This window comes from Clarias gariepinus, chromosome 19, assembly GCF_024256425.1.
Source record: "Clarias gariepinus isolate MV-2021 ecotype Netherlands chromosome 19, CGAR_prim_01v2, whole genome shotgun sequence".
In the NCBI taxonomy this organism is placed as follows: domain Eukaryota; kingdom Metazoa; phylum Chordata; class Actinopteri; order Siluriformes; family Clariidae; genus Clarias; species Clarias gariepinus.
The window spans coordinates 20,158,847-20,185,759 of NC_071118.1; the positions used below are offsets into that span (position 1 = coordinate 20,158,847).

At 37.0% G+C, this 26,913-nt stretch overlaps 1 protein-coding gene across 3 annotated transcripts; it reads left to right on the top strand.

Annotated features, from left to right (window-relative positions):
* Nucleotides 1-1,387: 1,387 nt before the first annotated feature.
* Nucleotides 1,388-26,913, top strand: ark2n (arkadia (RNF111) N-terminal like PKA signaling regulator 2N). Of its 3 annotated transcripts, XM_053478305.1 has the most exons (5): nucleotides 1,388-1,695; nucleotides 5,768-6,550; nucleotides 16,993-17,070; nucleotides 20,889-20,973; nucleotides 22,730-26,913. In XM_053478305.1, exons 2-5 carry the CDS (start codon nucleotides 5,839-5,841, stop codon nucleotides 22,893-22,895), a joined length of 1,041 nt encoding a protein of 346 aa, XP_053334280.1. In that variant the 5' UTR covers nucleotides 1,388-1,695; nucleotides 5,768-5,838; the 3' UTR covers nucleotides 22,896-26,913. The 3 variants fall into 3 exon arrangements, with proteins under 3 accessions (XP_053334280.1, XP_053334282.1, XP_053334281.1); XM_053478307.1 differs by lacking the exon at nucleotides 16,993-17,070; XM_053478306.1 differs by lacking the exons at nucleotides 16,993-17,070; nucleotides 20,889-20,973; nucleotides 22,730-26,913 and adding an exon at nucleotides 11,779-13,608.

Here is a 26,913-nt window from a genome sequence, read left to right on the forward strand (position 1 = left end):
ACATTGGGGTGTGACAGTGGGTAGCCTTCGCACAGTTTGTCATGTGCTGGTGTTGCTTTGCATGTTCAGGGTTTTTCCAGGTTTTGAGGTTTCTTCTCATCTCCAAAAACTATACCTGCAGGTGAATTGACTGTGTTAAATTGTCCCTAGATGTAAGTGAATGTGTAACTATGTGGGTGTGTGGTGCCTTGTGATGAACTAGCATCACATCCCTGCCTCATGTCCTGTGCTCATAGGATAAAACTCCACATCCACCAGGTCGCTGAAATTGATTGAAATGTAAAGAATAAGAGTTTTGGCACTGTGGGTTAGTCTTTAGCACTGTTGCCCTGCATCTCCAGGTTCTGGGTGCAATTCCCAGCCTCTGTGTGCATGGAGTTTGCATGTTCTCCCCATTCTTGGTGGGTTTCCTCCCACAATCCAAAGACATGCAGATTAGACAAACTGGCGTTAAATTGCCTGTAGTGTGTGTGTGTGTGTGTGTGTGCCTTGCGATGGATTGGTGATCCCAGAACCACCCCTTTTACAATTTGGAAAGACCTGGAATGTGTGAATCATCAGGAAAGAAAAGCTCCATAGATGTGATAAGTTGGTCTTTTAGTACATTCAGGTTGTCAGCTGACATTTTTTTTTGCCACATAACGTTGCTGAATCTTGACCTGTGTGGGTCCAGAGGCTTGTACAGTGGCCACTATGCATGATGGGTGCATCGCTTCTTGCGCTTCCCTTCTTACCATGATGGACCCATTGCACTGGAATAGGGCTAATTAGACCACATTACCTTTTTTCATTGCTCCGAAGAGGAGTCTTTATGCTCCCTAGCAATTGGAAGCATTATTTCTGATTAGTGTCAGAATGAGTGGTTTTCTTATGGCCACACAGCTGTTTAGTCCCAGTCCTGTAAGTTCTCATCACATTGTGTGTGTGTGTGTGTGTGTGTGTGTGTGTGTGTGTGGAAGTGCTCCTACTTTTACTCTTAAATTATTAAGATATGGTTCTTACGTGTGGATTTTTTTTAATCATGCATGATTTTTTTTACTTTTAAGTGGTCTCTATTCAGGAGTTCTTTCCAAAAACATTTATTTTTACAAAATAGATGATTCAGCAATTTCCTTCCAGGTTTTGATAACGTATTGAAGTGTCAGTAATTAAGTGAAAATTCAGTAATTTATATCTTAGTTGTTTTAGGTACTTAATACTGCACAGTAATTTGAAATGGCGTCCTTTTCTTCGGTCAAACAAGTGCAAAATACGTACCTGTAAGTGAAATTCTTTGAGTTCGTGCGCACATTTCTCCGAACCGCACAGCGGCGCTGTTCTATTGTGATTGACGTAAGGCTAGACCGGAAGCGCTTTCTTTCTTTTACTTAACGAATAAAACGGACATTGGCAGAATCCCAAACGGCTCCTCAGTGGACAGATAGTGCAGCACACCGCGCGTAAAAGGCCATTATGTCATACCCTATGTAGTGCGCTGCTGTATGAAGAATAAAGTCAGTTGGGATTCAGCCTTTATGAAGTGGCCAACTGTGCTAAACGGGCCGGGACGCGGACTAGCGGGGCCGCAAACAGATAGTTTAAACTTTGATTTTTTTAAATACATATGCAGGCTGACGTTTTGTTATAAGTGCGACTTGAAAATAAAGACAAGACGATGTTAAGAGGAATATACACCCGAGGGGGAGTTTAAAACAGGTGCGCAACATTTTATTTAAGCAGTTTATCCTATTTAAGTGGCTAGCTAGACGACTAGCAGACGCAGAATAGCTGCCTCACTAGCTAAGCTAGCATTTTAAACGGGTTTCATGTTTCCCTTTCCTTCCCTTTTCCTTAAAAACTGTGCGGTTTAAGTGAGCTTGTGATTGGCTAGTCACTTTGACTACCTGTTACTTAAACATTTTTTTTCTGCTTTGTTTTATATTTTTAGCTTTAGTTGGCTGGCTGTTAGCTCTCCGCATTAGCTTATAAGGACACCGAGATATAGGACGAGCAGTTACCGCGCGCGCAGCATTTAGTTTGTGGTGAATTAATAATATTGATAATACTGCAGTTGCTCTCTGTGCGTAAAGATAATTCCAGACAAAGTACCTTTTGTTTTTCCCATTTATTCAGGTCTGCATTTTTAGAAACATCCCACATTTAAGTTCTTTGTCGCTACTTTTATTATATGCACACTGCATATTGGTATAAGACAGGAGTAAATAAACCATATAAGAAGCTATTGGGTCAAGAAACGGCGAAATTAGGCAACCTGTGTTGTGCGCATGCGCAGCAGTGTACCGGTCATTCATGATGCATAGCTGCGCGTGCCATGTTGACCGGTTTGGAATTACAGGGCATGAAATGCTGTGCAGTGTGCACGATAGTGTCTTTACCTACTTCATAAGGACATGCCTTCATTTTCACGTTAAACTGTTGTAAACACCACTACCTCAACATTAAACTGTGCATTATATTTATTATAGGGAGTCTGACGTGCTTTGCCCCACCCCCCTAGTGTTTTGCATAATATCGTTACACAGGGCATGAAATAATTTGAATGCACCATACAGTAAAGTGCAAACGTTTGCATACCCTCAGGACAGCGCAGAGGTCTGCATTGAAATTACCTGTAACGTCAATTTAACCCTTTTGCTCTGATTTCGTTTTTGAGATTACGGATGAAAGCCAGTAGCTGTGCATGTCACAACAAATAAAATACGGGAACAAACAAGCTCAGATACAATGTTCTGCTTGAAAATCTTGGGCTTTGCCATTCACATGGATATTACATTGATGCGTACCACCTACCTAAACAACATTTCTGATTAAATACACCCCTTAATGGTGATGGTTTCTCCTCATTGCAGTTGCCTATTTTAGCAGGATAATGCACCCTGATAAACTGCGAAAAATTCTCAGGAGTGGTTTGAGGACCGAGTTCAAGGTGTTGATTTGGCCTCAATATATCTGGCACCAGTGGGACATGCCGTACAAACAAATCTGATCCATGAAGGCTGTACCACACAACTTGGTCTTAACTTAGCACGTCTTCTCATGCTAACTTTTTTTACATGACACATCACATCAGATGTTTTGTGATTCCATGCCTTTACAGGTCAGCACTGTTTTGGAGGTGCAAGGGGGCTGACAAAATATTGTGGTTTTAATGTTGTGACTGTACAACACCAACCCTGCACAATCTAGAAATCTACAGCAGATCTGTCAGATTTCTTCTCCTTAGATTGGTGCTACATTTGTGCAACATTTGCTTTTTACCTTGTTTCTTTTCTGAACAGCTTTTGCATCCTCTCACTTGCTGTACTTACCCCATTTTCCCTTACATATCTGTGCTGATTGTGGAAGATGTTTTTGGCCACCTGCGGTTTTTTACATATGGCATATTCCTTGCTGCTAAATTGAGAAACCTAAATACCAATTTGATGTGTTTACTCATACAGAACATTGAAATCAATGAGATTTTGTTTATCGCAAGTACTGCTGAAATAACTTGCATACATCACATAAATACTCATCAAATGTGATTTATTAATTGTCATTTTAAAGCCCATTTGATCGATTTACAAAATGTGTAAGAATGACATAAGCATAAGAATTTTGAGTAATCTTGAGTAACCTAGGTTTAAGGCAGGAAATTAATCAAGATGAGAAACTGGTCTGATACAAGGCACCATGCACACTAATGCTGTCACAGTACTAACATTTTAGTTTCAAAACATTTCGATGCATCTGTTGTTCTTTAAAAATGGGTAAAAAATTTAGAAGAGTGTAATTATTTAGTGAAAATCAATTTCTAGAAAACAATTTGATTTATACTGATTAGATGCATTATAATCTAGGCATGTGTTTAACACTGAATGTGCAAAGACCAAGTCTCTTTTTATAAAATCATGTTTGTGACCCTATTATATGGAGGCACACTAATGAATTTCTGTTGAGAGTACACAGGATGTAGTGATGGGTTGATTGTTAGAATGGAGCATAAGCATGATAGTCTCTCTGCTGTTAGGTGACATTTGCATACAACGTCATAGACGTCACTTTCAGCACTACAAAAATATCACACTGTTTGGAGAATAAACTAGTCACCTGTCAGCCTTTTATTCCTAAATAAGGTCGGAACCTTTGTATAATATACTGTGAATCATAAAATGTGTATAATTTCTGTTTGTTTGCAATGAAAAACAAATATGGATCCTATTTATAGTGACCTTTGGATTCCTGGTTACCTGTCTGACCAAGCCACTTTGGAATGAATTACTTAGTTTGGCCAAATATGGAAAGGTTGTTGGTTGTTCCAAATCTCTTCCATTTTAAAATGTTGGAAGCTACTGCAGAATAATTATTGTGTTTTGGCTCCGTCTTGACACAATCCTATCTTGCAGATCTACAGATCTCGTACTTAGGGATTTTTTTACTTTGACATTAGTGTCACACCTTATTAAGAGACAGGTGCCTTTTATAATTATATCCAATGAAGTCAAAATAGTCACAGGTGGACTTCTGTCAAATTGTAGGAACATCTAAAGGACTAATAATAGGAAGAGGAGCTAAATTGTCACATGTTATAACTTACACGTAAATGGCCTATTTTAGTCATGTGTGTAGAACCACTGTGCAACCCAAAACTTAAAAAAATACCAAGCAAATGTAATAGTTTAAAAAAAAAAAAAAACATTAAAAAAGACTCGCCTGTCACTTATGTAACCTGACATTATGAGAGAAACACCGTTAATTTGCCCATGTGACTCATAAAAACTAAATAACTATAAAAACCTTCTTTATCTGTTTTTCTTTTCCTCTCTTGAAATTACATGTTTTGTACTTGTTTTGTACACCATGTCTTGGTGTCTGTCCATGTCTTTTGGAACAAATATTTTCCTGTTCACTATTGCAGTTTCTGAATGTTATTCTTTTTGTTGCAGGCCTTAACATTGTCCATGTTTTTTACATTTGCACATCTATGACGTAGGAGTTCTAGTTATACCCGTGGTAGAGATTCTGTAAGATGGATGCAGATTGACGGTTGTTATCAAGCTAGGTACATGTGTACATATTATACATTAAAAGCTGGATAAACATAATGGCTTCAACAGCACTTATCTCCTTAGGCAGAAACACCAAATATGATTAATATTTATTTAAATTGTTAGTTAAAACCCTTGCTGAAAGAAGTCTTTTCATGACCAAGCGGGGTCCTTTATTTTTTTGGTAGGGATTCAGATAAAAATAACAAGGAACTTAAAAACAGTTGTTATGGTATAGTTATCCTGCAGTCTTACTGGCATGCTAGTCCTGAATCTAAAACTGTACAGCTGATTAAGGTTTTTTTTTTGTTAAGCAGATCAATCCAACATTTGTCAAAACCCTAAACATCATTTGTAAAGGTCAATGAGAAAACAATTTTGCCAGCAGGGGACCTGCATGGTTGTAAACTGTTTGATAATGTTCATTACTGTTAAAGCACATAGTGTAACTTCAGACGTTCCGAATCGCGCATTTAAGTAAGAATTATTGAAAATTATTTATCACTGTAAAGATTATAATTTCTTATGTTTTTGTACTGTTGCTGTAAGGGTTGGTTGCTTGTTGCCTTCAGTTTGTCCAACTTTGCAAGGATCAGTGGCCAGATGTATGGCATATTTCACTTAAGGACATGAATTTTACCCCAATGGATGTAGCAAGATTTGGCAATCAGTCGTCAGATACTAATGTATGTATAACCAATCTTCCCGTAAGTAATCTGTTGTAATATATTGATTTCTAGGTCTGAAACAAGCAAAACGGCTAGCGGCTGCTTCTTTGGAGACCACGCCCATCAAGCTCTGTTCTCTAAGGATGGCTGAAGGCCAGAAAACCACCGAACTCTTAGAATGCCCCACAGAATGTGGGGTCACAGCAGAAGATCGGGACTTGAAGCCTGAAGTCCTGTCCTCCAGCTCTCCTACATGCGAGGAGCCAGTCAGTATGCAGAGCCCCTCCAGGTCACTGCCCCCTGGCTTATTGTCCATGCCTTGCCTGCTGAAGGAGCTGCGCAGAGACTCCTCACCTGAGGCCCTGCCACCAGAAAAAGACCCTGCCACCTCTGTAATTCAGATCTGCCCACAAGAGGACAGTGATTCCTCAGCCTACCTGCGATCACCCTCGTCTTCTGGTCATCTTGGCGATTCGGACACTCTTTCCTCGGCCGAAGAAGGGGATGTAGAATTGACTGACAGTAAGCCTGCCTCCTCTAATCATTCTGACCCCGCCCCCAGGAAGTCATCACGCCGCTCACGGTCAGAGAGCGATGCGTCTGCTGGCGTTGCCATGGCTGCCAAGAAAAACCGCTGTCAGGAGAGGCAGGCGAACGGCGGACGTATCCGAGAGCGGGGCAAGCGCAGCCAGAGACACAAAGAGCGAATGCGTCTGCTAAGGCAGAAACGCGAGGCAGTAGCCAAGCGCGAGGACAGCAGCACTAGTGACAGTGATGCCACTGCACACTCTTCGTCATCGTCATCGACAGCATCATCTGACAACGAGGGTGGGACAGTCGGTTTGCATCCTCCAGGTATCGCATCCATCCACACAGCTGCACTCATGTTTTGCATACTGCAGAAAGTAATTAGGGGAGTTTATCTTGCATGTGCTCAAGTATGCACTTAACTTTAACTCATACATCCTGGGTAACAAATGTATTTCTTGTGCTCACAAACACACACTTTCATGCAGTTAGATTGTCTTGGTTTCACGTTTTTCTCTGTGAGTGATCAGGTGGTTATCTCACTGACTTTTTTTATTTAACTTATTTATAATATAATTATTACTTATTTATTTTACATTTTTAAAGGGACTACATGCCTTTTTTCTTTTACTGCTTATACAATTTATTAGCCAGACTCGTTCCATACTCTATCCTTTTTGTGTGCAGCTGTGACTCTTTAAAAATTTGCACATCGCTGACCATTACTAATTAAGACAATTTAAACAACTGTCAATTTTTGTAAGAGAAGAGCTGCACAATGCTGTTGTATTTTTCTCGTAATGCTGTCTTTTTTCAGAGCATATTTCTTTATAAACTCATACCAATGATGTAAGATTTTATGAAAAGTTCGATAATACTGGGATTTAATATTTTGGTGCAAGAACAAGGATGTGCATACAGTATATAACAAAAAAAGGTCAAAGCTTTCTAATTCACTTTAATTTGATATATAGTGATGCTACTAAACTATGATGAGTTTGGCTAGGTTATAATAGCATAATAGGATTAAAATCTTTTGTTGTAATCATGCCACTATTGTGGCAAGTTGTGCATATGAACCTGTTGTTGTTGCATGTGGACCTGCACTTTTTCTGAAGCTGACCTGCTGTTGGCCAAAATGTTAAGGTTGCTGTAGTACAGATAAATAACTACTAACAAAAGAAATAACTAATCTAACAGTTACCTTTCAATGCTTAATGCATTATTAGTGTAAATCAGAGAATTAAGTATGCAAAGCAGTGTTTTGTTTTGACATATTACCACTTTTGACTAGCTCCATGTTCAAGTCAAAACTCGATACACTTCGAGTATACAGAATAATAGAACACCGTTATGAGAGTAAAAACACTCTTTATTTCTGTATAAAATTGAGAATTCAGTTTTTCTCCACTGTTACTAATCTGTAATGATGAAAAAATTGAGTTTAATTGGAATTCCTAAGCTTGGCAAGTCAGTTTGTATGCTAAATAGTACTTTAGTCACCTTATTCATGTCCGCCATATCGGTTCTGACCTCATGCTTTATGCTAAGCCTGTGATCTACACCTAAATCTTAAAAATCGTAATTAATTTCTAATTTTTTGGGTTTTAACCAAATAGATCAACCTTTTGGCATAATGTGTTATTGTTTGAGCGTGAATGTTATTAAAATAATACTGGTCCCAGTACTTGCTTCAACAAGAACCATGACTGTTGTTGCCTTACTAGTTCGCAGAACAATTTCTCATGTGACCTTAAACATGAATAAGAGGTGGTTAATGAAAAGTGAAAGCCTCACTTCAATATTAAGGATCAAGGGACCTCCTGCTCTTTTCTTGTGACTTTACAACCACAACATTGTTCTCAATAGACTTCTAAAACTGTTTTAGATTATTTTTACAGTTCATTTTATTCTGAAAAGTACATACCTATACAGGCTTGAAGCTATGCAGCTTTAGACAGTCCTTTGTACATTCAAAAAGTGTGTTTCTTTACAGAAACTGCTATGCTGACACACAAACACACGGTTAATTAAGATGCATCGAAAATCATTTTAGGATCACATGGGTACTGAATATGATCAAATCTAATGAATGACCTTTTACTAACATCAGTATAATCCAGCGGCTTAATGATTAGTCACACTCAAGTCCAACCTTAAGCTCAGTAAAACAGTAAAAGTAAGTGTTTTGACTTGGGTATTGTGCATATGCATTGTTACAACTTTTAGATATTCCTGACTAGGATAATTAAAAATGTTCCCACTTGGACTCTTGGTGCATGTTGATTGAATGACCTCATGTGCAAAAGGTATTTGCACTGAATATAATGCTGCAACATCTCTTTACAGTAGATCATCATTAAGCTCCAGGCAAATTATAACAAACCCCATTTAGCTGTAAGTTTAAAATTCTATCTAATTGTTGCATATCAAAGAATAATGGGGCTTAATGATCCGTTTTGTAGCTGTTTATAAATTTACATTTTGTAGCTGTCACCTGTTTAAAAAGCATGTTTTCGTTTAAAAATCATGTAAAGAAATCAAATTCAGTGTAAACAACCCAGAAAAATACACAGGGTTAGTTTTTTTGCACACCTCCACACATTGCCGCCCATAAAAAGTGCAGATGAAGCATGAAGTTTCTTGTTCATTCTTACACCCACACACATTTTTAAACACATGCTCACCTGTCTGTCATTGTTTATCATTTTTATGCATGCTTGGTGAATGTAAAGATCGCTCAAGCTTTATCTGTTTGAGGAAGATAAAGCTTGGAAATGCAAATGTCAAAAATTAAACCAGTTTAAGCAGAGGTGAAAGTAATGATGTAAAGCCATACCGGAAAAACACAATTGTAAGTGAATTTAAATTTTTTAAGCACCTATTCACAGTATATATCTCCATGAGCAATCTTTATTAATTTATGGATATATGGAAATATGTAGCTGTAGCTATATTTACTGTGTGTCAAGCACTGCCAAGCACTTTTTCTGTTATGACGCTCCAGATTTTTGGAATAACTACAAAAGAAAATGGCTAGTATTTTTTAATTGTTTGTAACAAGGTAATTTTTTTTTTATTGGGAGCTAAATTTGTACTTTTGATGTTACACCCTGTAGCAACAATTATGAAATCCCCACACTTCAGAAGATCATAGCGTCATAGCAAATAAACAAATCACAGATATGACACAAAACTAAAATGTTTTAGTTTAATTGCTTTTACTGGCTATGTAAATATACCTCAAATTGTAATTATTTTAAATAATGCCATATTTTCTAGGAAAAATTTTCACACTTGCCTTTGTAGAAAGCTGCATTATCATTCTGAAAATAACTTCATTAGCATCAAACCATTTCTAATCATTGATTAAAAATAAAACGACTACCCAAAAATGTGCGCTTTTGGGAACTGGCTGTCATAGGTTCCAGCATCATCTCCTTGGCCAAAGCAGATTCGTGGTTCAGCAATGAATGTCACTTTCATCCAATCTTCCACAATTCATGGTTCTGCTCTTCTTTAGCCCACCATTGTTGCCTGGTTTTCTTCTCTTTAAATTTTAGTGATCATTCCTCATTTCATTGAGCTGGTTTCTGCTCAGTTGTTTTTGTTGTGCATCTTTAAGCCATATTGATTTGACATTCTTGATTCTGTTGTCTTTTCATTGGTTTACTTGTGTTTTCATTTTACAATTTTCCCATTTTGATGGGAATGACTGCAAACAAGCAATACCTTTTGCGACAGACCATGTTGGATTTTCTCCTTTCAAGAATCTTTACTGTTTGTTGTGTCAAACGACATACCTCTTTTTGGGACTATTCTTATTTTTATTTAGCCAAGTTTGATGTCTTATCAAGGTTTGCAAGTGTTTCTTTTAACCGCAGATTAATGGGCTTTTTGTCGACTTGTTCTGGTATTTCAGAACTGCTAATTAAGTCATTTTTCCCTCATCTTTAAGTAGTTCCATAATTTAGTTCTCTGGTGTGTTTGTACAAACAAAGAAGTGAAAGAAATTAATTATATTCTTGGCTTGTTGCTCTGCTCTGCTCTGCTATTCTCTGGAGGGTTATGGCTCAGCAGTATCTCATTTACATAGTCCCTGAAGTGGTATGTTTAGAGGAGGATAAAAACAGAGGCTGTTTGAGGTATAGAAAATGCATTCTCTGAGTGGTATTTTAGTTGGAGCAATTAACATGCACTTTGGAAAGCTCTGCGACCTGTGGTAACTTGTTACAGAAAATATGGGACCTTTTTAATTAGTTTAAGGTACTTTTGAAAAAGCAAGAATGTTCAGCTGTTAAATGAATTTTGTGGTATCTGATTTATTTTAATAATTAACATTGAGAATATTTTTCTATCAAGCTTTGTGTTTTTGTATTAGTTTTTTTTTTACATAATTTCATGTGATGTATAAGATGTTAAGGCGATAAAATTTTATAAGCGCCTTATCTAGTATAAGATTGATTTAAAGATTCAATATTTTGAAGATAATTTCTTTTTTCTGGGCAGTGTTTTGTGTAGTGTTTTGTTTGAGGCTTGGCACTGAACAGTTTAGATTGTGGTTTCCCTGCTCAACCAAGTAGTCATGTAGACGAACAGTAAAGATTCTCATTTTCCGAACATCATTTATGATCTCACAATGCATGAGGATAACAGTCCATGCTTCGAGTGGTCATAGTCAAGGCATTGTCTTGCTAAATAGGTTTGGCCGTGATTTTGAGTCATTAGGATTTCTGTTGTTAGCTGTTAAACATTAACTCTTTAAAAACTTCAAAAGTCCTTACTATGTTTATATTACCTGTAATAAAATACAGCCACATCCAATTAAGTCATTTTAGAGATCTCATTTTAGAGATCCTTATTGTGATTTTTATTTTTCATGCAATTAATTCTGCAGTACTGCTGTATATCTCTTACATGCCAGGAATCTGACATGTTTATTTTTTTATACCAGTGGTTCTCAACCTTGCCCTGCTTGTTTCAGCGTTTTCTTAACTCCCAGCACAACTGATTTACCTAATCAGCCAATTGATTAACTTTTTAAAAAAGATTAAGTGGTTGTGACCGAGCAGGTACAACATGAAAATTTGCTAAACACTTTTGCTCCTCCTGGACTATGGTTGAGAACCACTGCTTTATAATTCTATTGTAAAATAAATAAAGACTTGATAGCAACCCAACAGATGGCGCTGTACATCTTGGGAATTTCTTTTTACTGATGTGTTCTACCAGTGACACATTGGTACTGCTCCTTTTTCCCAATCTCGAACTGTAGGTTAGGTATAGTTTGCAAATTTAATGGGTTCTTGCATCCTTTGCATTTTAAATGTATGTTGACTTAAAAAAAAAAAAAAAGGACATATGCATTACATATGTGAAAGGAGTTGTCAAATGTTCACGCAACATCCTGCAGTGCCCAGAATGCACCATAAAAGCTGCATGACTCCCATTAAGCTTGTCAGCATGGCCGCCGTGAAGTCCAGCATTTTTTTTCTAGTGTGTGCCTGACATTTGTATGTGTGTGTGTTCTCGGCGCTTGCTGTCTGTCTTTTAAGCTGGTCGCCGCGGAAACAGCATGGGCGGAGTCCTGGAGGAAGCGCTGACCCGAGTGGCGGCCGCCCAGAGGCGTACAGAGGAAAGGTTTCGTGCGTGGATGGAACGAATTAGCCGTCTCCATTCCGGTGAAGACGACGATCAGTCATACAGTGGGAATCCAGAAGGGCAAAGTCGCATCAGCTTGGAAGAAACGCCAGCGGCCTATCGGATCATCCGGCTGAACAATGAAGCTTCTTCCAACACTCTGAAATCTGCGCACAGCTGTGTCCTGGATCCAAATTTACTAAATGTGTGAACGGAACAATGTGCTAAGCTACTGAGAAAACTCAAGAAAAAAAAAAAAAATATATATATATATATATATATATATTTGCGCTAAATAGAAACAATTTGGTCAGTGATGCTTGATACAGTACACAAGGTTTTGTCTCATCTTGGATTCTTCTTTATTTTGCCAATTAATTTTTTTTATTCTTATCTCTCTCTTTCCCTTTATTTACATTAATTTACTTGGGAAATCATTTTGACCCAAAATTTCATGGTAACATAAAATACAATCTACTCATATTGCAGTTGTAGGTGTTACCAGTGTTTTCATTAGATTAACCAGCAGCACATGCAAGATGGTCAAAACTAAACCCAAATGCTACAAACATGAGTCATGAAGTAGTCTGTCGATTTGCCAACAGTTACAACATAATATACATCCTAATTCATAGTAATTATAAACTCATTTTATTAGTAAAAAATATTGCAAGGATCTCAGGTTTGCTATCAACATAGTTGTGACTGCTTGGCAAAAGAGAAGACGCATAGATGAATGTATCTTTTTGTTTACCTGATTTTCTTAGGTCAAATCCACTCTTTTTTACTATTATTATTATTATTATTACTTTAATTAGAGCATTAGTTTATGATGATCTAGTTGCCAGCCAGTCATCATACATGATGAACACAACATTGGTCGCTAATGGGGAGGAAAGCGACATAAAACTTTAGTATAGCAAGTGAGAGGAGAAATAAGTAGAAGGTTAAAGTCTTTAGATGCACTGAGCTTAGATTCTCCATTTGATGCGACTTTACTCCAGAATGCACCACTTAATTTGATGCATAGGCTGCAACTGGTTGTTAGTCCACTCTGAAAACTTCTCTGTGGTCTAGTTTACATAAACTTCACATATTTTAAAACTATAACCCAAAATTAGTTAATTAAATTAAATAATTAGTTGTTAAATGTGTTTTAGCAAAGTAGAAGTGCTTGAGTGAGCCTGACCTTTTCACAAATTAGCGCCATAAAACTTGCTTTTCTTTGTCCAATTTCTACTGTGCACATCTAGCCCATCTGAATTAAATTAGCATGTGCACTTTGGTATTCCAATACTTATGTAGTTTGCCTATTGAATATGCTTAACCAGAAGTTAGCATTTAAAGGTACTAATGCTGTGTACTTGATACAGAAGAAGAGAGATGATGTTTTTCTTTAATATCTAAACATGCTCAGGAGAAGATGGTCTCAAAATTTGTGGGGACATTTAAAGTTGTATTCTTGTACACATCTTCTCTTATTGTGTGTGTCTTGAAAAAGTTCTGTGGACCAGACAGAAGAGACAGATCTCACTCTTCAAGCACACAACTCTACACGCACGCACACATTGTTTGAATGGACTCATTTTAAATGTCACTGTGTCGTTTGGAGAAGAAATTTGTGCTTTTACATTTGTTTTTGTTACATCACATGCATGTAATGAACAAAAACATAATAAGAAGAAGCAATAATGCATGAAAAGCTGCACTGTGACGTACTACCAATATAACTAAGCTAGAGTGACTCCATGCACATGCTATGAAGTTTAAGCTAACCTCATGCATAAGTATTGTGTGTCCGTGGCTCATACTTAAGCTTGCCGTTTCTTCAGTCAGATACACTGTAAAATACACACACACACACACACACATCTGTAACTGTTTGGCAGTTTTCCACAAGTCTCAATGGGTTGGTTATTTTGTAAGCTTTTTTTTTAGTATTACACACCAAAAAGCAATCTTTGTTTATTCTTACAGAAGGGCCTTAAAGAGAAAGCATTTATTTTACACACTTTATGGACAAGTTCAAAGGTTTACAGTTTTAAAAATGTGTGCAAAATAAGGACATACTTTTTCAAAGAGTCTGTTGAAATGTAATGAGCTGCAACATAAACCACCTGATGGAACTTATGAACCATTTACTTGATTTAGATTTTCCTAGTCTTATAATCTGCTGGTAATGTCGCTGGTTCAAAATTAAAAAGAGGAATGCTGTCATGGATTTCTGTCCATTTGTATTTTTTAATTTTAAGATTTGCCTGGCTTGTATACAGTACCTTAATTAGGAGCACATGTAGAACTGCTCATTATCCAGGTAACGAATCATGTGGTAAAAATGGATTGCAAAAACTGTGCAGATACAAAGGTCACAAATTGCAGATAAAATCCACGTCAAATATCAGAATGAGCATAAAATGCAATCAGTGACCTTAATCATGGCATGTTGTTTTATGCTAATTGGACTGTTTTAAGTATCTTAGACATGCCAGTCTCTAGAGTTTCTCCAGAATTTTGCCAAAAAAAAGCAAATAGCGAGTGACCATTTTGCAAGTGGAAACACCTTATTAATGAGAGAGGTGAGAGGGAAATGATTGAAATGATTTGAGGTGACAGGAGGGGTACAATAACTCAGTCAGGCTTTACAACCATGCTGAGCAGAAAAGCATCTCGGAGCACACAACAGGTGGATGAGCTTCAACAACGGGAAGAACATGTTGGGTTTCATTCTGTCAGCCAAGGGTAATAAACTAAGACTACAGGGAGCACAGACCCATCCAAATAGGACATTTAATGAATGACAAAAGACAAGGTGATGCTTTTTCCTCTTGTTCTGATGTTTACTATGAACATTGTCTTAAGCACTTGACCTGTCGCTGCGCTGAATCACGATTGGCTGATCAGATAATTGCAGGAATACACTTTTTTGTTAAAGTGGCCAATGAATGTACAGTTGTGGCCAAAAGTTTTGAGAATGACACAAATATTAGTTTTCACAAAGTTTGCTGCTAAACTGCTTTTAGATTTTTGTTTTAGTTGTTTCTGTGATATACTGAAATATAATTACAAGCACTTCATACATTTCAAAGGCTTTAATCAACAATTACATGACATTTATGCGAAGAGTCAGTATTTGCAGTGTTGGCCCTTCTTTTTCAGGACCTCTGCAATTCGACTGGGCATGCTTTCAATCAACTTCTGGACCAAATCCTGACTGGTAGCAACCCATTCTTTCATAATCACTTCTTGGAGTTTGTCAGAATTAGTGGGTTTTTGTTTGTCCCTCCGCCTCTTAAGGATTGACCACAAGTTCTCAATGGGATTAAGATCTGGGGAGTTTCCAAGCCATGAACCCAAAATTTCAACTAAGTGGCTTGGAGACCAAAACGTTATCACTTTTGCACGGTGCTCCATCGTGCTGGAAAATGCATTGTTCTTTACCAAACTGTTGTTGGATTGTTGGAAAAAGTTGCTGTTGGAGGGTGTTTTGGTACCATTTCTTATTCATGGCTGTGTTTTTGGGCAAAATTTGTGAGTGAGCCCACTTCCTTGGATGAGAAGCAACCCCACACATGAATGGTCTCAGAATGCTTTACTGTTGGCATGACACAAGACTGATGGTAGCGCTCACCTTTTCTTCTCCGGACAAGCCTTTTTCTAATCGGAAAGAGGCTTCATTGGAGAATATGACTTTGCCCCAGTCCTCAGCAGTCCATTTACCATACTTTCTGCAGAAGATCAATCTGTCCCTGATGTTTTTTTTGGAGAGAAGTGGCTTCTTTGCTGCCCTTCTTGACACCAGGCCATCTTCCAAAAGTCTTCGCCTCACTGTGCGTGCAGATGCGCTCACACCTGCCTGCTGCCATTCCTAAACAAGCTCTGCACTGGTGGCACTCCGATCTCGCAGCTGAATGCTCTTTAGGAGACTATCCTGGCGCTTGCTGGACTTTCTTGGACGCACTGAAGCCTTCTTAACAAGAATTGAACCTCTTTTCTTGATGATCCTATAAATTGTTGATTTAGGTGCAATCTTAGTAGCCACAATATCGCTGCCTGTGAAGCCATTTCTATGCAACGAAATGATGGCTGGACGCGTTTCTTTGCAGGTCACCATGGTTAACAATGAAAGAACAATGATTTCATGCATCACCCTCCTGTTAACATGTCAAGTCTGCCATTCTAACCCAATCAGCCTGACATAATGATCTGCAGCCTTGTGCTCGTCAACATTCTCACCTGAGTTAATAAGACGGTTACTGAAATGATCTCAGCAGGTCCTTTAATGACAGACCTTTAAACCTTTAATAAAAAACGTTTTTGGGGGGGTTAAGTTAGTTTTCATGGCAAAGAAGGACTATGCAATTCATCTGATCACTCTTCATAACATTGGGAGTACAGTATATGCAAATTGCTATTATAAAAACTTAAGCAGCACCTTTTCCAATTTCCAATATTTATGTAATTCTCAAAACTTTTGGCCATGACTGTATATTTGTCTTTGTGATAGACAATTTAAGAAGTTAGTTATATAGTGTACAATTTAGGGTCAGTTCCTGGTGTAAGTTGTTCTGTTGAAATCTAAAGTAGAAAAAAATGAGAATAGAAAAGGAAACTTTCATGGATTATGCAGGGTAAATAAGTGGCTTAATTTAGCTTTTCATTGGAAAGTGAATAAAAGTGTTGATAATTTTTGTTAATAACTTTTGAGCTGAAACCTGTACATAGGCACTTGGTTTGGTGTGGAGCTGGTCTTCATATTATTGAAAGAAATTAAGGTAGATTAGGAGTTTTTCTTTGTCCAGTATGTGTGCATGTATTTGCACCTTGGTGTTTTTAGTAATGTTGAGGGTAAAAAAAAAACAAGTATGAAAACTTTATCTAAACATTGTTCTCTCTGACTTATAAAATAATAATAATAATAATTCCAATATTATCAAAAGAAAAATGTGCACATTGTCCGATTAACAAGTTATAGTAATATTGATTGTTTTTTTCTATTTAGGGAAAAATCCACAAACGCTTAGACAGAAATAAATGTTAAAAAAAAGAAAGGAAGACATGTTTTTGTAGCTGATGATTGCGGTAGTAAGTAAAAAAACTAAAACCAATGTGTGCATTTGTGTATTGTGCAGTGGGGCCTGAGGTCATCGGCCACTATGACGTGTCAGACACACACTCTGAACAGGAGCAGCAGTTGCACACACACTCAGGTCAGTGGACAGGGTTCAGTGAATTAAATGTTTAAAAGAAAGAATAGATAGTAAGAGAATTAAGGAGCAAGAATAGCACAGCTTAAAGATTTTAACTAAGGTTTTAACTATAAACAAAGAGCTGCATTTGCTGCTGTGAATGAGACTACAGACCCCTGCTGAAGTGAATTAATTTTCTTGATGCTGGTGTGTACACTTTCTTAAATGATTTATCATAAATATATATATATGGCTTGAGGATGTATAGAGGACCTTGTCAGGCTTGCCTAACCAAGCTTAATTTAAATTGATAAACTAATGGACTTCTTTTTATAGCCATTCTTAGTCACAAGTCACTCTTGGGTCAACCACAATATTTCTTAGGAAATGTATTTAATTTTGCAGTAAATTACAATCGTCTTGTAGTATAAATTATTACTAAGGAGGGAACATGCAGTACATGGTTACTGCCTAAGCCTTCATTTTGCACCAGATGTTTCTCATACATACAGTGAGGCAAAAAAGAATTTAGTCAGCCACCAATTGTGCAAGTTCTCCCACTTAAAAAGATGAGAGAGGCCTGTAATTTATCATAGGTATACCTCAAATATGAGAAACAAAATAATGAAAAAAAATCCTGAAAATCACATTGTGAATTTATTTGCAAATTATGGTGGAAAATAAGTATTTGGTCAAAACAAAATTTCATCTCTATACTTTGTTATATACCCTTTGTTGACAATGACAGAAGTCATACAGTCCGTTTATTGTAAGTTTCTGCTGGTATTTTGGCCCATGCAGATCTCCTTTAGAGCAGTGATGTTTTGAAGCTGTTGCTGGGCAACACAGACTTTCAACTCTCTCCCAAGATTTTCTATGGGGTTAAGATCTGGAAACTGGGTAGGCCACTCCAGGACCTTGAAATGCTTTTTACGAAGCCACTCCTTTGTTGCCCAGGCGTTGTGTTTGGGATCAGTGTCATGCTGAAAGACCCAGCCACATTTCATCTTCAATGCCATTGCTGATGGAAGGAGGTTTTCACTCAAAATCTCATGATACATGGCCCCATTCATTCTTTCCTTTACATGAATAAGACGTCCTGGTACCTTTGCAAAAAAACAATCCCAAAGCATGATGTTTCCACCCCCATGCTTCACAGTAGGTATGGAGCTCTTTGGATGCAACTCAGCATTCTTTCTCCTCCAAACACTAAGTTCTATTTTGGGTTCATCTGACCATATGACATTCTCCCAATCTTCTTCTGGATCATCCACATGCTCCCTAGCAAACTTCAGACGGGCTTGGAAATGTACTGGCTTAAGCAGGGGGACATGTCCCTGGCAGCGCAGTGTGTTACTGATGGTAGCCAGTCCCAGCTCTCTGCAGGTCATTCCCTCCGTGTGGTTTTGGGATTTTTGCTCACAGTTCTTGTGATTTTTTTGACCCCACGGAATGAGATCTTGCGTGGAGCCCCAGATCGAGAGAGATTCAGAGGTCTTGTATGTCTTCCATTTTCTAATAATTGCTTATACAGTTGATTTCTTCACACCAAGCTGCTTACCTATTGCAGATTTAGTTTTCCCAACCTGGTGCTGGTCTACAATTTTGTTTCTGGTGTCTTTTTACAGCTCTTTGGTCTTGGTCATAGTGGAGTTTGGAGTGAGACTGTTTGAGGTTGTGGACAATGTCATTTATACTGATAACAGATGCCATTAATACAGGTAACAAGTGAAGGACAGAGAAGCCTCTTAAAGAAGTTCTAACAGGTCTGTGAGAGCCAGAAATCTTGCTTGTTTGTAGGTGACCAAATACTTATTTTCCACCATAATTTGCAGATAAATTCTTTAAAAATGTGATTTTTTGGATTATTTTGTCTCTCATAGTTAAGGTACATTTACCTTAAATTACAGGCCTCTTATCTTTTTAAGTGGGAGAACTTGCACAGTTGGTGGCAGACTAAATACTTTTTTCCCCCACTGTATGTCACGTACCTGTGCATGCAAGCATAAAAAACTTTAATAATAACTTAAAACTCAAAACATCAAAAACACAATAGGTTATGGCTATAAGTTTTTTATGCTTGAGGAAAACTAGCCAGTGCTGCACTACTTGCTAAGTCCTGATTAAGCAACGCAACAGATGTTGTAACTGTTCTCAGAATCGTCCATTAACAAGAACTGTCACAAGGCAGCTGCTCCTGGAAATCGGCATTTATTATGTCTGTATTTCAGCAAGAAGAAAGTCAGTGATGTGTTAAAAACATGTTCTTAAACAAATGCTTTTAGTGATGTGAGATGATGGAGCAGAATTTATTATGCAGTTAGGTACAATGTAAATAAATATTTGGACGTTGACAAAGTTATTATTTTAACTGCCTCACAGTATATTAGATTTAAAACTAATTAAAGACTATGACGTTTGGCTTTACTTGAATGTTATTTACATCCAAATTGGCTGGTATAAAAATCACAGCACATTTTATATTGTGTTTCCATTTTTTGAAGTGGCAAAAGCAATTGTTCACCAGATTTGCATAAACAATAATCTCATGTTAAAACAAAAATTTGCACTTTGAATTTATATTCATTATTAAATTTCAATTCCAGTATACACTCACCTAAAGGATTATTAGAAACACCATACTAATACTCAAACACCATGACCGCCTTTTGCCTTCAGGACTGCCTTACTTCTGTGTGGCATTGATTCAACAAGGTGCTGAAAGCATTCTTTAGAAATGTTGGCCCATATTGATAGGATAGCATCTTGCAGTTGATGGAGATTGGTGGGATGCACATCCAGGGCACGAAGCTCCCGTTCCACCACATCCCAAAGATGCTCTGTTGGGTTGAGATCTGGTGACTGTGGGGGCCATTTTAGTATAGGGAACTCATTGTCATGTTCAAGAAACCAATTTGAAATGATTCAAGATTTGTAACATGGTGCATTATCCTGCTGGAAATGGATCCATTTTCTCATTCTGTTTACGCCAAATTCTGACCATTTGAATGTCTCAACAGAAATCGAGACTCATCAGACCAGGCAAAATTTTTCCAGTTTTCAACTGTACAATTTTGGTGAGCTCATGCAAATTGTAGCCTCTTTTTCCTATTTGTAGTGGAGATAAGTGGTACCCGGTGGGGTCTTTTGTTGTTGTAGCCCATCTGCCTTAAGGTTGTGCGTGTTGTGGCTTCACAAATGCTTTGCTGCATACATCGGTTGTAACGAGTGGTTATTTCAGTCAAAGTTGCTCTTCTATAAGCTTGAATCAGTCGGCCCATTTTCCTCTGACCTCTAGCATTAACAAGGCATTTTCGCCCACAGGACTGCTACATGCTGGATGTTTTTCCCTTTTCACACCATTCTTTGTAAACCCTAGGAATGGTTGTGCATGAAAATCCCAGTAACTAAGCAGATTGTGAAATACTCGGACCGGCCCGTCTGGCACCAACAACCATGCTACGCTCGAAATTGCTTAAATCACCTTTCTTTCCCATTCTGACATTCAGTTTGGAGTTCAGGATATTGTCTTGACGAGGACCACACCCCTGAATGCATTGAAGCAATCTACCATGTGATTGGTTAGATAATTGCATTTATGAGAGATTAAACAGGTGTTCCTAATAATCCTTTAGGTAAGTGTACTGTGGTAATGATGATGATGATAACTGATGATAAAATCCAAATATTTTTCTATGTGTCTTTATTTTATTTTTAAGATATTTCGAAGTGTTTTTGGTTATGCTTTGTCATTTATTGTATCCATCCACTAAATATTACAAAATCCTACATAGTGTGACAAGAGTCAGTGAGTGTTTGTCCTGGTTGTGTTGCCGTAGGTCCAGTAGAGGTGGCTCCTCCCCAGGTGAGTCTGCCATTGTCTGACAGTGAAGTGGAGATTGTTGGCGTACAGGAAAATACCAGGTTGGGAAACACCTCTAAATATTAATATTAGCTTTTTATTTTAATTATTTATCTTTTATATGGTATATTACCATAGTTACTTTATAAACATAGTTTTGCTAAACAGTTACTTGTTTATTATGATGATCTTGTTGTTTAAATAATTACTAAAAATGGAACATGCAGTACATGGTTACTGACCAATGTTGGGAAACACTTATATTAACATTAGCTTAATTTTTAACTTACCCATGTGTTTATTAATTTATATTACCATAAATATCTGTAGATTATGAACATCTTGTAGTACAAAGTGGAGATTACCCTACTTACTTCATAATTTTTATTCGCTTTATTTTCCAGTGTCCATCCTTATTTTTCATTGTTGAATTTCTTTCATTTATCTTTGTCATTTATTTTACATTTTTTGAAGTTAGTAAATCAAAAAAAAAGTAATGTACTAGAGCTGTAGCTATCAAATAGGTTATTAATCGAGTATTTTACTAAAAATTTAATCAAGTAATCGGATAAAATGTACTTTTGCTTAATTAAACAGCAATGTAAAATAGATAAGAGAAACAAAGATTAATTGGTTTTCTTTTTAGAAAAATCTACTTCTATTTTTTAAATGCATACAGCATTTTATACCCCTGTCTCACCTATGCGGTGGTGAGATGCGGTGTTGGGCACCATAAAAAAAGGTATTTTAAATTACTTTAAGGATCAAAAACACTAAGGAACATATTGAAATAAATAATTATACAATTACCTTAAGGTGTGCAACTAAACTTTCAAAATCTACATCTTAGGCATAGATATATGCCTTTACTGACAATTTCTGTGGTTTCTTCTCTTGGCTCGCTGATATTTTTATCGCTATCTTCCATTTTGCAGCCTGCAACAGAACGCGCCCTCGAATCAATACACAGCTAACTGTTTGCGTCTCCTTCCGCTTTGTGGGTGACGGAAGCGCTTCTTCAAATTTTCACTCCTTCTCCAAATGAGCCATTCCAGTGTTCATGTAAAAGAACTACTGCTGAGACACACCCCTAAAGAGATCATCAGAGCTGAGCAACAAACCAAAGTGTTGTTATTAAGCCAGGTTACCTACAGCCCTTATGTTTATACAGTGTGAAGGGGAAAATCTGTGAATGCCTGACTATTTAGTCTTTTCCAAACTGCTCTGACAAAGTTGGAAACATACAATTGTTTAGAAGGTCTTCATATGCTGTAGCATTAAAATTTACCTTCACCAGAACTAAAAAGCCCAAACTTTTAGACAGTGCTCCTGTGCACGAACTGGGGACAATGAAGACATAGTTTGCTGAGGTTAGGAGAGTTTGAGTGCCTTGCACAAATTCCTGACCTAAATCTCACTGAACACCATGAAGACGAGCTGGAATGTGGGATGGCATCCCAGGTCTCCTCAACCGACATCAGCGCCTGACCTCACTAATGCTTTTGAAGTTGAATAAAGGCAAATCCCCACAGCCAAAAATGCTCCAAAATCTAGTTAAAAGCTTTCCCAAAAGAGTGGATGTTGTTATAAAAGCAAATGGTCTTGGTGAAAACTGGAAGTCAGTTTTCACCAAGAACATATGGTCAGGTGTCAACAAACTTTGGCTTTATAGTGCTTCCACTCTGTCATTTCTCTACCTACTTGCCAACATGACTATTTTAAAAATATTTATATGTGATTGTTTTAATTCATCAAATGTTGATTAAATATTTGGCTTTGTGTTCTCTAATCTCTAATGGGCTATCATGTCCTCTCCAGTGCTGTGTCAAGATTTCCAAGAGGTGGCGTGATCCAGTCTTTGTCAGCTTGGAAGCAAACAGCCATGCCCCGTTGGACATCAGTCTCCGCCCAGCCTGAATGGGCTCCAACACCTGAGGTGGTGGATCTGACACTGGATGAAGACAGGCATAGATTTTTGCTGTGATCCCACACACTAGGCACTCAAACCCAGTCATTACTTGAGCATCTTTAAATATTAAACATTATAATGTCCAAGTTTCTCCCTTTATCGGTTTGATGACATTTCAGATTTTATTTTTATTTTTTTTATGGTTTGGTGTGACAATCTGAACTGAACTGAATGACAGACATTGCTGTCATACATCAGTTTTTAAAAGATTTAGGAAGGCCACATCAAGATCTGTGTAGATACACTGGTGATGTATATTTAATTTCCCTGTGTGTATGACTCCATGTCATGTATGACATGCAGCAGTACTGTAATGGAATCCAAGCTTACTTCAGACACAAGCTTCAGATTTTTGCCTTTAAAAGGACAAAAAAAAACACCTTGGGGAAGGATCAGATTTGTTAAGTCCAGTTTATTCAAATGCACAGCCGATCAAAATTGTCCAAACTACTGTTAGACATATGCTGTATGACTTCATAGTTCATTTTTATGATATCTGCACTGAAATTTGCCCTTTCCCTATTTCTAATAAGACTATCAGGTTAAATCTCATGTTTTAGTAGTTTCGGCAAACATACACAAATGCCTGTGTTTGCCTCAGGTGTCTTCACCCCTTTGCTGTAACTTACTGCAAAACTGCTTTGTAGTGCAAACATAGCAGATTTTACCTGAGAATTGCAATATTTCAATTAGAAATATGAGAGAGTACTACAAAGGGAAGTGTTATCAAACTATTCAGTGCTGCTGCCTGAGTGTATTTGCCTGTGTGTGTATGTGTGTGTGAGAGAGAGGGTGAGAGTGCGTGAAAGACAAAGTTTTTCTGCAGTGGAGAATATCTTCAGGCACACTCCAGTTTATATATTTTAGCAAAGATTATGGCCTTTATATGCTAGTGGAAAAGTGGAAAATTCTTAGACATTTTTTTAGTCACTATTTTTAAATAATTAAAGTGATTGAGTCTAGTTTACTGTGCTTACTGTCCACATTGATCTATAAGATTGTATATTAGTTTTGCTATATCTTGCTTTCTTGTAATACAGCATTAGATGTTCTTATTATTATTTAAAATATGTATTTTTCAGACGTGCTTGAAAGAGATTAGGAAGGAAATACATATTTTTCAAAATAGATATAATACGTTTTGCTGTGTTTTTTTAAATAATTTTTTTCATGGCCACTGATGTTACTTTTGTTTGTAACCAATCCCATCATTTAGCTGCCTCTTCAGATTGACAGATCTTCAGACTGTGTATGAGTGTTGAAAGGAGGAGTAAGTAAAAGATGACAGCAGCATTCTTCCTGCTACAATCATGTGGATGTTTATAAATGCCAAGCAATATTTATCTGGCTTGCATGTGACATGGGTTTTGTTTCCAGAAACAGAAGTGTGCAGTTACTGATACAGGAAATAGATTTGCATAATGGTATGTGGAAAGAATATTTCTCAGTGTGTAATTTCTGAATACATAAGGAGTGTCAGACTTGATTTGGGAGCTGACCTAAAAGTTAATTGCCTGAATGTGGTGTGTTGAAGAGGGAGAAATGGAAATCTTTATAGATTGATGTTCCTAAACTAGAACTTGGTTACATATACAAACAGCTTGAAAGATATGCAAACTCATTCAGAACCTAAACATGACCTTATACCACAGCACTTTTAAATTCCCAGATCGGTTTTGTTCAGAAAGTGCTTAATTAATTTTCTATGATAACTTTGGCAGTAATGCCAGCAATAATTCATATTGCAGGTTTATATTAATGCACACCTTCCTTTATTATATCATTTCTATAGTAACAGCTACAACACTGGGACGTGTTTAGATGATGATCCATATATTTTAAGCCTAAAACTTAAGATTTAACAAACTCACTGATATGGTAATAATTTCTGCAAGAGAACAACTATGTAAAATTAGTAAAGGAGTCTCAGGGGCCAGTGCTTTGTAATGAGTGGTAACTTTTCCACTGTAACAGTCTTCAGAACAGACAAGGTTGAACTTTTCAGTTTTTCAGTAACGGAAGAATGAGATGTTGATAATGGAATAAGTTCTTCGCTACCATAACGTAAGTAAAAATGGGAGTTAATGTTCTGCCAAATTGCTGTGGTGTAAATGGAATTATACACTTGTATAACTGCTGTTATTAAGACATAATCAGCTTCAGGTTAGACTTTGCTTCAGGCTGCATCACATAATACTGTCAATGTTTGTTGTCTTCTAACAGAGTTTCTCAACCCTGGTCCTGGAGTTTAGAATCCTGAACTTTTTTTTCCCCTGATTCAACTAATCAGTTAGTTAACAGTCTTTTGTGAATAACAAGCTGTGTTGAAGCAGGCAAAATACTAAAATGGGTATAGTACAAGGGAATATTACATGACCAGGGTTGAGAACTATGTCTTATAACAACATACCTTGTACTATTTTCTTCTTTGTATAATGTAAAGTAAATGTAAGTGTAAATTTTGCTTCTTGTTGTGAGATGGGTTACATATCTACAAGGATAAAGAGCTAGAAAAACCTTTTTATGTTTGTGCATATCACTCTTTCAGAGAAGTTATAGATTCATGTCCTTTTACCAAGTACATTTACGTTGGATATAATATTACACTAATAATGGGAAAAACAGTCCAGTCAGATACAAAACAGGTAAACACCTCAATCTGAACATTCTGACCCAGTGGAAATAAGATGTGGTGTAGACCTTTGATAATTGGTTCAATAGGTATATTTGTGTCATATAAACACGTGATCCAATAGTTTCTCTTTTTCTTTAAATACATATATTCATTCTCTACAAGTTCTCCACGTGGTGGTAACATTACGTGACTTCACAGGTTTCTGGCAGAGACACTTAGTTTTAATTCCTGATCAGTAAACTCTTTCAACAACTGGGTCTCTGGCTGAGGAAGGGACACTGATTGGCTTCAATTCATGTGCAAAAAAAGTTTTTATCCAATCATAGATGATAAATCTGAAGGTGTATAATTATAAGAATAGTACCGAAGGTGGGGAACCTTATTTAGAAAATATGGAAACCTAACCTTAAAGTTGGTTTAAAAAGGTTTTTTTTTTTCTGTCAGATGAAATGCTTCCCAGAAAGCATAACCACTTTGCACAAAGAAGTTGTTCTGATTAAATCATTAAATCATGTAAAAGCACATTGTATCAGATCAGTGTTCTTAATAACAGTTACATCGGCATAATTTCGTTCACATTGAACTTTGTCAAGGTAAATGTTTTTTGCCCTTTTTGGCTCACCACAATAACTATGCTTACATCCTTCTAAGGATAATTAATTTGTCGAGCCATGTAGTTGACATCCTTCATTTCCATCATGTCCTTCATTCTTTGCTGTTAGTAAGACCTGGATAACTGGAGGCAAGGCCTTTTTTCAAAAAAATATATTACAAACGCTGTTAGTATAATAAACTTACAGGACACTAAACTATTTAAGATCCACTGTGTACTCAAGTCTGTGATCTCAACAGACATAACCTGATCTGAAGATGACTAATGATTTTTTGATGACAAATCTTCCTTATGGATAAAAGGTTTACAAAGTAGTGGTGTATTTTTCAGATTCTAAAAACATTTTAAACCGAAATGGCAGACTTGTTTGGATGTGAGACTCGATGAACAGAAAGGATGCATCAAGGATCATCACTGCATGTACATTTTTTTATATGATAAACTATTATATTTATATATGATAAACTATAGCAAAATTTCTAATTACATTTTTAGACAAAGAGAATGATTTTATCAGGGCTTGGTAACACTGCATATTCTGGTCATGAATTTGCTGTCTCAAAAATTAACAGCAGTATGTTCACAATTTTATAGACCATCCCAGGAAACTGATAACGATCCTCTATTCTGCTTACATTGTGACTTTTTGGCAGTATTTTAAATTATGGACTGTATATGTTAAAACATATTTTTGTGTCTCTAAGTTCTCTACTTCCTTCAAAGTATGAATATTGGAATAAAGGGCAATATTTTAATATTAATAAAGTTATATAATAAGTAATGTG